General features: G+C 34.7%; 1 protein-coding gene and 1 non-coding gene across 7 annotated transcripts in view; both read right to left on the bottom strand.

Moving 5' to 3' along the window:
- DMXL1 (Dmx like 1) overlaps positions 1-13182 on the bottom strand; it is a 134396-nt gene that overhangs the window by 11134 nt on the left and 110080 nt on the right. For 3 of the 6 annotated variants that reach the window (XM_035013968.1, XM_035013970.1, XM_035013974.1), the window contains 6 exons: positions 10339-10460; positions 9492-9633; positions 6398-6448; positions 6079-6139; positions 4253-4380; positions 89-181 (listed from right to left, as the gene is read on the bottom strand). In XM_035013968.1, the coding sequence (XP_034869859.1) occupies positions 89-181; positions 4253-4380; positions 6079-6139; positions 6398-6448; positions 9492-9633; positions 10339-10460 (597 nt within the window). Of the gene's footprint in view, positions 1-88; positions 182-4252; positions 4381-6078; positions 6140-6397; positions 6449-9491; positions 9634-10338; positions 10461-11969; positions 12090-13182 lie in introns of those variants that run through there. The other 3 variants (XM_035013969.1, XM_035013971.1, XM_035013973.1) reach the window with 2 other exon arrangements.
- LOC118017268 lies at positions 3748-3854 on the bottom strand. Its single transcript, XR_004681105.1, has one exon. It is a non-coding gene; the product is annotated as a U6 spliceosomal RNA (small nuclear RNA).

Here is a 13182-nt window from a genome sequence, read left to right as displayed (position 1 = left end):
CCCCTGACTCTCTCTCTCTCTCAAAAATAACAAAAATAAAATAAAATAAAAATTCTAAAAAGTTTAAAGGTAAGAATTTTTGGCTTACCAGGTATGGCTTAGGCATGCTTCCAGTTATTGGGCAACATTTCCAGTTTGTTTGATATAAACTTAAATATCCATCAGCATCAACTATTCCAAACTTAGAGAAAAAAAAATTTTTAAGTATCTAATACTAATACAAAAGCACGTATCAACCCATACTTTCACTGTGAATCTCATATTTTTATCTTAAATATTTAATTGATAAATTGACTTTTACTTCACCTTTGCATGGATTTAGTCCAGAAAAACATTTAGCTGCTGCTTAAAAAAACTCCAGGTGAGACAGAAGAAACAAACATCAGACACACATTTTATTATACTAACCAAAAGCAGAGTCTATATATTCTCCAAAAGTACTCAACAAATAGGATACTGGATTTACACATTAAGTCTTGCAACTAACGTTTAGTATATATAAGATAGCAAACTGTCATTACGACAAAGAAAAAAATAAGGATTTCCAGATATATATAAGAAAAATGTGTCAACAAGAGTGGAAAGTAAAATGAAAAGATTGTTACAGTAAAAGAATTCCCACTATGGGAACTCAGAGTAATCTGATTGAGAAAATGTCAAAATTATCCAATGACGGAGTATATGTTACAGATATAAAAGGATGAGTAAGACTAAGCATTTTTTTCCTTAGATTACAAAAATAACATATACTTATATAGTTTATAAAATAAAACAAATGTCTACTTTGGACTCCTGCCCTCTCCCATCTCCAGATCTAGCAACTATTAACAATTTGATGTGTTCCATTTCAAATTTGTTCTATGAATAGTCAAACATTGATACAGTGTTTTTAAAAAAATGAGAATCACAATAAATACACAGTTCCACAATTACATTTTTTACCTATTACAGCCATCTTTTCATATCAGTACATTTAATCTACTTCAATCTTGTGCCGTGTAGTATTACACTATATGGTTGTATTATAACTTTTTTGAAAACTTGTTCCTTATAGAGAGTTTCCATTTTTCCCTATTACAAAGCGTTGCTTTAAATATTCTGGTACAGGGGCGCCTGGGTGGCTCAGTTGGTTAAGCGTCTGCCTTTGGCTCAGGTCATGATCTCAGGGTCTAGGGATCGAGCCCCGTGTTGGGCTCCCTGCTCAGTGGGAGAGTCTGCTTCTCCCTCTGCCTCTCCCCCCATCCCCGCTTGTGTCTCTTTTTCTCTCGCTCACTCACTCTCTCTCTCACTCTCTCTCCCTAATAAATAAAATCTTTAAAATAAATAAATATTTTTATATTCTACAAACCTTTGAGTATTTATGTAGGATAGATATCTAGAAATGGGAAAGCTTTGTCAAATGGCATCATTTAACATTGGCAGGTGAAGCTAAAATTTAATCCTAAGTGGTAATATCAATTTATATACCCATTTTTCTTACACACTAGTCAACACTGCTTATTACTAAAATTTTAAATATTTGTTGGTATATAGAAAAATTTTAACGTGCATTTCTTCAATTATTGGTCAGGATTGTTGGCCATGCATAGTTGCTTTGTAAACTGACCTGATCATATCCTTTATCTACTTCTCTATTAAGTTGTCTTTTAAAAAATTTGGATAAGGCAAATATCAGAAACATTAACTCATTGTTTACTATATTTGTTATAGATATTTTCCCAAGGTCTATCCTTTTTGTGATTTATCCTGTTTTCTGGAGAAGACCTACATATGGTGTTCAGAAAGGATATATGGAATGTGTTAAGTCTCTGCACAGTTAAAAATATATTTTTTAATATGTTTTTCATCAAATTTGAATGACTGTTTGGACAGATAATGACACCTAATTCCCAGTCATTGTCCATCAGAATTCTGTGAATATTGCTTTCCTATGTGTAATCTTTATTTTTGAGTAGGCGAATGCCATTAATTTTAGAGAGAAGGGGTGGAGAGGTTCTAAGTAATCATTTTACCCCCACCCCTTCCTAGAAGCTCTCTTTATTCTTGGGTTAAAAAAACAAAAATCAAATAATCAGGATGTGTCTAAGCATGTGAGGTTTCTCAACACTTCTGCCTAGTACTTGGTAGGTTCTTTTCAAAAATTCTATTTTTGTTTTGGGAATATTTTTATTCTAATAATTCCTCTGAATATAGTGCTTCCTTCTATTCCATCATTTTCTTCCTTCTTCTGAAATACCTTTTTAATGTCTTTTATAAATTTTCCTGGGTCTAGTCTGAATTTGTTCCCAATTTTGGGAATCACACATTTTAAATTTCCAAGAATTCTTTCCTGTTCTTCTGCCTTTACTTCATAGTAGCTTATTTTTATTTTAGAATGCAGTATCTTCCTGAATCTGAGGAACTGTTCCTCATAGGTCATTTATCCTGCTTAATGCCTCTTTTTAGGCTCAGTAACTGTTGGCAGCCCATTTCTGTTCATAATTGACAAACTGACCAGCATTACTGTCCTCTGTTCTATTTACCATAGCAGGCCTCCCTACACTAAGGGAAATAGCTTGCTTAGATGTTGTGCTATTTGGCTCCATCATGCCTATGGTGAATGGACAGTAAGTTGACTGCCTGTTAAATATACTTGGGCAGGTAATGAAGAATAGTTTTTTGTGCCTTAAAATAGTATATATGGAAGGCTATAGTGAGTGTTAAGTCTATAAAATAATTCAGACTACAGAAGGCACTGAATGCCATGCCAAAAAATATGGGCTTCTAGATACAATGAGGAGGCTTGAAGGGCTCTTGGAAAGAACAATAATGTGATCTTCCCTTACAATGTGGTTATACAACTATATTATTTGTTGTTATATAACTGTACTGGCAACATGAAGAATACATTAGAAAGGTAAGAGTTGAGGTACAGAGCCTAGCTTAGGAGCAATGTTGACAACCAAAGTAGAAAAGCATGAGCACTAAAGTGTATGTTACACAGCTGAAATTACAGTAGAACTCTAAAAGCTTTTAGATTAAGTCCCCTCAATTATCCCTTAAGGAGCAAAGAATGTTGCCAATTCTTAATAGAAACCATATGCTCTCAAAAGTTTGTTTCATAGCTACGAGAAAAATTACCATTAACTTTAGTGAAATGGTAACACAGCTAAGTGATAAATGTGGTAGGCAACGAGGATGCAGCACACCAAGATACAAACAACACACGAGGAGAGGTGAAGGTTTGGAAGTCGAGAGAAAAGGCAAGGCAAGACGGACCACCTGGGAGGGTGCCATGTCTTTTTAGTGAAACAGCTCTGAAGACAAAAGAGCAGGCTGGTTTCCCCTGTACCTGTTGTTTAAAGTGACAGTGAGACACTAGGGGGGCAGAGAGGCAGTCTGAGGAAAACAGGACTATGGGAAGTGAAGACAGTAAGGGATATTCTAGAGGAGGGTTGAAAAACTGTTTCTTAAAGGGTCATATAGTAAATATTTTAGGCCTGCCGTCTATAAAGTCTTTGCTTTCTTGAACTCTGCTGTTGTAGTGGAAAGGTAATTAAAGAAAACAAATAATGAGTGAGGTAGCTGTGTTCTAGTAAAACTTTATTTACAAATAAAATGTAGGTAGGCCATGATTTGTTGATGCCCTGTTCTAGACCAGCCCTCAGAATGTTTAATGTATGTACAAAATCACAAAAGTATCTGGTTAAAATGCAGATGGTGACTCAGCAGGTCTGCAGTAGAGGTAATAATCTGCATTTTTTTTTTTTAAATATGGAACACTTTACAAATTTGTGTGTCATCCTTGCGCAGGGGCCATGCTAATCTTCTCTGTATCGTCCCAATTTTAGTATATGTGCTGCAGAACTGAGCACAATAATCTGCGTTTTTAATAAGCTCCCAGATTTTACTTGCTAATTGACCATACTTTGAGTAGGTTCCAGAGGACAAAGAAAGTAGAAATATTTAATCAAAAATGTGTAATATATGGTGGTCCTATAATCATTTGGTCCTTAACATCATTTAAGTGAATTTTAATGGATATATACACATATATACACACAACACACCCAAGCATACACAAAATGTCATTCGAGAAAGAATGAAATGAATGTAAGTGTTCTTTGAAAAGACTTTTATAAGAAAGACTTCAGATAGATTAATACTTTATCCTTAGCTCACTGAGCTGTTCTCTTCAGAAACACAGACTAGTTACATTTATAAACTTCTAACATAATCAAACCATATTCCCATTTATATTTTTATATACTACCTTATTTCCTTGGTAGTTAAATCTCATTCTCGTAACTCTTGAATTGCCACCAGATCGAAAACAGGTTATTTGTTGAGAATGGCCCCATTCAAACATTCTGACACTTCCATCTTGAGCTCCTGTCAGATCTGCATTATGAAGGGCAAAAACGGCAAATTTATTGCAGTAGTCTTTGGAAGGTTTATTTTTGAATCCAAGTGAAAAGCTTTATGAAAGAAACACTTTTGAAATGAATCACAGTCAATTTACATGAACTTACCTTTATGAAATTTTGTTTGAGTGTTTTTAATCTTAAAAACAGTTTTATGATGTACATTCATTTGACTAAGAATATACCCTCACACTACACAACAGAAGCAATTAAATCAGACCTCCGTAAATTTTATTTTCTTCTGAAATTATCTCAGTGTTATATAATAACCAGTAAACAAATTCCTGGGTGAACTAAAGAGCCAATTCTTATCAGCCTTTAAACTATTAATGTTTAAACTTATACATTTTCTCTGGAAAAAAAAAGACTGTAGAAAGTCTTGAATATCATGCATGGTAAAGAAAAAAATCACTTCTAATAGTTATTCTGATCGATTGGATAGCTCAAATGTGTTGTATGTTTCACTGAGGAATGTGAACAAGCTGAATAATTATTAATTCATCACTTTGCCATTTACTAATTTTGTGATACTAGGCATCTTAATTAATCTCCGAGCCCATTTCAAATTGTCCTGTAAAAGGGGAATAATGATATGCAAGTTAATGGACAGCTATGAATAGTAAACGAGATAATCCATATAAATCATTTAGAAATATGCTTAACACGGACGACTCAATTTATGTTAAGTATAATTATCAGTAGTAATATGGTATTCAATGTAGTAAAAACATTGATAAATTTTTACATTAATTTTTACATTATTTCACACCTTTAGTGTAAGTAATGGAAGTTACCCTCTCTTCATTTTAAATATATGGTTCTCTTGAACCCTTCTCTTGGACACTGGTACGCAATTTTGATGATAGCTGCTTGTAGTACTTAGGACAGTGAAGAAGAAAAGAACACTGGTTTTGTCAAATGTATTCTATCAGATTATCTCTCATTATAAAAGTAGTGTAAGTTTTTTATATGTTATGAAATTGAAGGAACATGAATATTTTTTAATTAACAGGCACTGCGCTTATTACTGTGTGGTAGGACAACTTGATGACAGGCACAACTTAAAAATCATATTAAAAAAACCTGAATACTGAGATGCCAATATGAATACTGATTCCAACCCAAAAGTATATTTAAAGTTGTCTTTTTTATTTTTTCTCTGCTTCAATACATCCAAATAAATTCCCCATTAGTTAAGTTCCTTGTTAAAGGAGAAAACTTTTGAGATTCCCAGGAATATTAACCATTAGTGTGTCTGATAAAAGGCAAACTGACAAAATATTAATAAAATACAAAGTGACTATAATGAGGCAATAAATGACCAAGATAGGGTTCTGATCTATGTAATAAAAGATTGTTGGAGTGATCCAATTATTAAAACAATTAATTATGACTGTAACTTATAATTGTGCAAAGAGTCCAAAAATGTTAAAAAATAAAATGTTCTAACTTAGAAATAGGCAGTCAACATAGTGAAGAGTTACTGCATCAAGTTAGCCTTCTCTATTAATTCAGGAAAATTTCTTTTTCTATTGTTATCCAAATTTGAAATGAAGATTTTATTTGCTAGCAGACATTCTCTACAAAAAAAAGTAAAATAGTTGACTACCTTTCAAGTGAAACTAAAAACCTGCTTTAAATTCCTTAGAACACTGGCTAATTATTATCAACTTACAGTAAGGAAGAGTTGGATGAGAAGTCATTCTTCTGACATTATTAATAGCTTTCTTAATCATCTGTTAACAAAGAAAAATCATTCGTCTATAGTTACAAAAAGTAGTATTAAAAACACAAAATGTGACAGAAAATTCAAATAACATTTATTTATTTACTTTTATGTGATTCCTAACTACCATTGTGGGTGCTAAAAATACTAAATGTAGTAACAGAAATTAAATTTAATAGCTCAGCTCTCTTATGTTTAAGTGCACATACATTTTCTGCATCACTGACTAGGCTCTAAGAACAAATTCACCTTGAGAATTTAGTCTTACCTCCTTTCTTGCCAATTCTTTTCTGATCCCATTAATTTTATTGGAATAATCCTGAATAGTATAAGGTTAAAAAGACAGGCAGAAGCATGTGAAAAAAAAAAAAAAGAGGTAAACAGAAAATTGTATAAATTTTTAATTGGTAGTGTGGAACTGTTTATACAACCATTTTTAAATCATATTTTCAATGATTTTTTTTTAATTTTTTTTTTTAAAGATTTTATTTATTTTTTATTTGAGACAGAGAGAATGAGAGACAGAGAGCATGAGAGGGAGGAGGGTCAGAGGGAGAAGCAGACTCCCTGCCGAGCAGGGAGCCTGATGCGGGACTCGATCCCAGGACTCCAGGATCATGACCTGAGCCGAAGGCAGTCGCTTAACCAACTGAGCCACCCAGGCGCCCCATATTTTCAATGATTTAAGTAGCCTGTCAAATAAGAATATGTAAAATTAAAGAGAATTTTAATTAATAGAACAATTCCTATTTATACAGCACCATAACTACAATTATGTTATCCTAAGTTTGTAGCATCAATCCTGAGTAGATTTGTTGTTGTTGTTCTTGTGGATTTTAAATTGTCCATTAGACTAAAGTTGTGAGTTAAGTGGGGATTGGGTAGGGAGGAAGAGAGCAGGCTAGCAGAAGCGGTGAAGGACAGAAACAATGAAAGATGGTTATGGTTGTAATTATACTGCAAAACAGAAGTTGGTCATAACAAGTATTCTTTTTTGTTAGAAAACAAAAGCAACAGAATTAAGAAAATATTTCATTAATTCTCCACAAAAAAAAAAAAAGAAAACTTGCTGAATGTTACGTTTAGCAAACTTGTTGAAATCTTACGTTCCTTTTTAATTAAAGAAATGCCTAAATATTCCTATTCTTTTACTTTTCTTTCTGACTAAAGTATCAAAGTAAAACCATTAACAAAAAAATACATAAACACAGGTTTAATAAAATTTCTAACAGCATATGCAGAACATTATAAAGGAAAAAAATCATAACTTACTTTAGAAGATCCTTATAAAAGAGAATCACCTGATTATACTGGTGTCTTTTTCTTGAGGACGGAGTGGGACCAATTAGATTAATTATGCTAACAAATCACAATGATCCCCTCTAAAAAGAGGTCCTTCTGGGGCGCCTGGGTGGCTCCATCGTTAAGCGTCTGCCTTCAGCTCAGGTCATGACCCCAGGGTGCTGGGATCGAGCCCCGCATTGGGCTCCCTGCTCTGCGGGAAGCCTGCTTCTCCCTCTCCCACTCTCCCTGCTTGTGTTCCCTCTCTCGCTGTGTCTCTGTCAAATAAATAAATAAAATCTTAAAAAAAAAAAAAGCGGTCCTTCTAAGATGTAGATAGAAAGAAAATTCCATCCTAACAAGAATGACAAAGGTATATTTCTGTATTATAATGCTTTGTAGTAAAAACAAGAATTTTTTGAGCACTGACTATATGCCAAACGCCATTCTAGTTAGAGATCATCAGTGTCTAAGGCAGGCATAACAATCTCTCACAGAGTTTACATTACAGAGTACATTAAAAAAGACAAAACTGGGCGCCTGGGTGGCTCAGTTGGTTAAGCGACTGCCTTTGGCTCAGGTCATGATCCTGGAGTCCCGGGATGGAGTCCCGCCATCAGGCTCCCTCCTCAGCAGGGAGTCTGCTTCTCCCTCTGACCCTCCCCCCTCTCATGTGCTCTCTCTCTCTTCTCATTCTCTCTCTCTCAAATAAATAAATAAAATCTTTAAAAAAAAATAAAAAAGACAAACTGATACAGGCCATTAAAGATGATAAAATGGGCGATAATATGACATATAGACTGACTATGGATAGAGTAGGGAGGGACAGATGCCTTCACTAGAGAAGCAAGGGAAATCCCTGGGAACCTGAGTTGAGATCTGAATGGTAAAAGAAGAACGTCTGAAGCAGAAAGCAAGGCAAAGGCTCTGACAGGGCAATGGAGCTTGATGTGTCTGAGAGAGAGAAAGAGGGCCACTGTAATTAGAGCAAAGCGAATCAAGTACAGAATGAAGAGAGATGAGGCTGCAGAGGTTGCCAGGGGTTAAATCACAGTAGAGACTGGAGAGGCCACCTGAAGGACTTGTTTTTTTAAAGTTGTACTGGGAAATCCGAAAGTCTTAAACAATGGAGTGACAACCTCAATGATGCTCTAAAAAAGAGCAACTCTGGCCGCTGTATCCAGAACACAGGGAGCAAGTGTGGAAGCAGAGACCAGCAAGAAATCTGTGACAGGAAGAAGGGCATTGTATTCTCCGAAACTGGAGTTGGAAAAACTGCCTATCATTTCTTTTTATATATTTTGTATATTCTCTTTAAGTTTCCCTTTAAAAGATGATAATATCAGTAAGTTTTTAAAGAAAATAACCACACCACCAGAAAGCCAGAAAGAATTACTGGTCCTGGGTTTCTCTGACTCCATGTATCATTAAGTATTAATAAAAGAATCTCATTGAGGGATAAACATGGATCACATCTTAATCAGGGCTCAAGAAGATCCTCAGACAAAATATAAACAAATGACTGTGGCTATGTTCCAATAAAACTTACTTCTAGATAATGAAATCTGAATTTGATATAATTTTCATGTGTCACAAAATACCATTCGACTTTTTTTTTCTACCACTGAAAAATGTAAACACTATTCTCAAGCACGTTTATACAAAAATAGTTTGACCCACAGACCATAGCTTGCTGATGCCTGATTTGTAACAGCAGGTTGCAAATAATGTATTTTAAATTATTTAAAATGTCATATTTTTTTCATATGAAAACATATTATTCTTCACAATCTAAATTTATAATTTCCAGCAAGTCTGACCTAATAAAAAGTTAAGAATTTTTAAAAAATGTTTAAATCATCCTTTATTAAACTAGAGGGGGAAAAAAGACATTTAAACACAGTATTTTTACTTTGTGTGTGTGTGTTTAAGTAAGTAGGCTCCATGCCCAGCATGGAACCCAATGCAGGACCTGAACTCAGGACCCTGAGATCAAGGCCTGAGCTGAAATCGAGAGTCGGACGCTCAGCTGACTGAGCCACCCAGGCACCCCTGTGCACAGCGTGCTGCACTCTACATACCACAGATGCTCCTCTGCCAGTCTGTGTACTGCCGAGCCACGGCATGTTGATTGGAGTGCCGGGGTTGCTGTGTGTATATGGGGTTGTACCCTGCACAGCTGTTAAATCATCACGAGCATGTATAACCAAGAAGTCTTCTGATCTACAAAAGAACGTCAGCTGGAATGAAAGCAACCCATCAGTTCTTCATTTCTTCTTCTTTACGTGAAAGCTCTAATATATGCCTTTGTATTTCCCTCTAAAATTTTCTTCAGCTCTTAACTCCTAACTCGTAGACAGTAACTTCATATGTGAACAACTGCAGAATCTCTCACTTTTTTTGTTTGTTTCTTTATTGTGTTTTTAGATTCCACATATGAGTAAAACCATATGGCATTTTTCTTTCTCAGTCTGACTTATTTAACTTAACATAATTCCCTTTAGGTCCATCCATGTTGTTGCAAATAGCATTATCTCATCCTTCCTTATGGCTGTGTAATGTTCCTGTGTGTGTGTGTGTGTGTGTGTGTTTTCCTTATCTATTCATCTGTCAGTGGACACTCAGTTTGCTTCCATATCTTAGCTAACGCAAATAATGTTGCAGTAAACATAGTGGTGCATATATCTTTTTCAATTAGTGTTTTGTTTTTTCTTTTTCTTTTTTTTTTTATTTCTCACTTTAATCTCTTCTAACCCTCAATTCCTTTTTTTAAAGCTCCTGCCACCCCTTTTTCACTCTTTATCATATCAGCATCCACTATACTTACAATCTAGGAATATTCCTCTAAAAATCTCTTGAAAGCTATAGTTCTGTGATATCATCATTTTAACACAATGTTACTGAATTAAAAACAAAGTATAAAAGTACCCTTTGGTTTCCATTTCAGCATCATCATCTACCCAAGTATAGATCTGTGTAGCCAGAATTCCAGAAACATCCAGTTCTTGAACATCATGGCTTGAAGCAATTGCTATGCAGTTTCTATTTGCCTGAAAAATAAATCATATCATAATTTTTTTAAAAAAAGCACAAGTATATGAACTACTTCTAAAAATGGAAACTACAAAATAGCCCCTAGAAACTTTTACAGAAAAGACAGCATTTTCACAAATGAATATTTAAAATTAATTTTACTAATTAAATCCTGAGTGTAATAATTATCAGCTTGATCTTGGAGATATGTTTATGTTCTAAGAATTCAAGAGCATCTAACAAAAGGCTCCTCTAAACGGTAATGCATGTACCACTTTATTTCTTCTCCCAGCACTCTCTCTCCAGTCTGCTAGTATGGTACAATCTCCCTGACGTTTGCACAGTTCCAAAATGTGGAGGGAGGGGTTGGATAGAAGCTCTAGAAGGTAGAAAAAGGTGAGGGAGATAAGGAACATCAAACTAAAGAAATAACAGTGCATTATTCAAATAGGATAAGTATCACTTTCATGTAAAGCTTTTCAGTCTTAAACAAGAAAAAATTTGGGAAATGGTCACAAAGGAAAGGTATTGGGGTAGAAAAAGAGTGGGTAAAGTATGTCAGAATAATCATAAATAATAAAAAAACTTAAAAAAAAAGAATAATCATAAATTAAAAGTTGGTTATATTAGGGGCACCTGAGTGATGAAGTCGGTTAAGTGACTCTTGGTTTCAGCTCAGGTTGTGATCTCTGGGTCGTGAGATCAAGGCTCAGTGCAGAGTGTGCTAAAGTTTCTCTCTCTCGGTCCCCTAGGTGGCTCAGTTGGTTAAGTGTCTGCCTTTAGCTCAGATCATGATCCCAGAGTCCCGGGATCAAGTCCTGCCTTGGGCCCCCTGCTTAGTGGGGAGTCTGCTTCTCCCTCTGCCCTTCACCCTGCTTTGTGCTCTCTCTTGCTCTCTCTCTCTCTTAAATAAAGTCTTTAAAAAAACAGTTTTTCTCTCTCTTTCCCTCTGCCCTCTCCTCCACCCCCACGCTCTCTTTCTCTACCCCTCTTTAAAATAAATAAATCTTTAACAAAAAGAACTGGTCAGATTAAATGACATAAAATTTTAAACATCTATGAACTGAAAATGTACATCTCTAAAAGAGAAAATAAAATGACAAAGAGAAAATAGGATTAACATTTCCATTATGTAAAATGCTAATACGAACTGAAACAAAAAATGAATACCCCAGACATAAATGGAAAAAGGATATAATGAAACTGCTCAGAGATAATTCTCCACAGGTCTCTCTGTTTCTGAATGTCCAGTGAGTGACATACTGACTGCTGTCTGTTCTGCAGAATGGCTGTATACCTATGGTGTCTCCCTCCAGATCAAAGGGCAGGTACACTTAATGTCCATTAGAAAAGATTTAGGTTCCCTAAACTCAGTGTTCCTTTCCTATAATGCAACCTACTCTGTGTGCAGTTATCATTTGGCCCCCTCCCTGCCACTCTGTGGTAATGTTAACAGAGGAAACCAGAGCATAAATGCTGATATCCTGGATACTGCTTCTGCTATTAGTAATAAACTGTCTTTTGCCTCTGGTCCAGGAGTCTGTGTCTTCTTACAGCATCCATTAAACTGAGAAAGATAACTTGTTTGCTTGAATGCAGAGAAAAATCTCAGGCCTTTCACAGTTCTTAACACAGATAATTCACAACTAAACAAATGGGAAAAAGTTCAATCTCATCAGCATTTTAAAATAATGCAATTTAAAGCAAAAGGTATTATTTCTCATATACAAATTTAGCAAGGATGTAAAACAATAATCAATCTGGAGAAATAAAAATTAAACAGGTACACTCTTCCTGCATGGTGAACAACAGATTTTATATATGTGGATGACTGTTCATTACTAGTTACTTATATATATATATATCCAAAAAAGAAAAGAAAAAGAAACAAGTTTGTTTTATAGCACAGAATATTTAAAATCATATTTTTTTTCAAGGGAAGGAAGATACTTGTTGGGTGTAGACAATAATTTTATATTTGTATCTGACACATATATACCATATTGCACAGATATTACAACAGGAGAACTGTCTGGTTAAAGGGCTGATTCCAAACCTGCCTGTCTTCAGCAGAAGTAGTCACTGTTCAGGGGTGTGTAGAAGAGGGAAATGAGACAAAGGACATAGGGAAAGATGAGGACAGAAGGATAAAGGAACTATCTAGGAGAAATCAAAGAAAGACGTATCATAGGAAGATGGAGAACCAACTGGTGCACTGATTACTGAATGCATAATGCCATAGGGTATTTATCTAAATAATATTTTAAAATTATTTTAAAATTAGGAATATGTGAAAAAGGAGATATACACACTGAAGTGTATGTGTGTGTGTGTGTGTGTGCAAATAAAACTACAGCAGGGCATTTAGGGAAGACTGCACAGCTAAGGCTACCCCTTCTTTAAGGAGCTCACAGAGAGCTTTAAGGAACATGTTGAATGGAAGACTAAGGAATGTAAAGGAAAAACTAGGCAGCTACTGTAGCTGTAAGTTAATGAGTGAGAATTTCTGTAAGTCATATAAAAGCTTGAATTTGATCTAATATTAATAATCACATTCAACATATTCATATAAGGAAAATAAAAAACTTTTTTGAATTAAATGCTATAATATGTTATATAAATTCTAAAGGCTACTGCATATATATTTGATATTTCTCTGTGTAGTAATAAAACATTATTTTATCTGCTACATATCCAATAAATTTAATTATCAAACAATATAATTTATTTTATAAAATA

The sequence above is a fragment of the Mirounga leonina genome, unplaced genomic scaffold (genome assembly GCF_011800145.1).
Source record: "Mirounga leonina isolate KUSES-001 unplaced genomic scaffold, KU_Mleo_1.0 Mir_168, whole genome shotgun sequence".
NCBI classification, from domain to species: domain Eukaryota; kingdom Metazoa; phylum Chordata; class Mammalia; order Carnivora; family Phocidae; genus Mirounga; species Mirounga leonina.
This window is presented reverse-complemented; position numbering and strand designations above follow the sequence as displayed.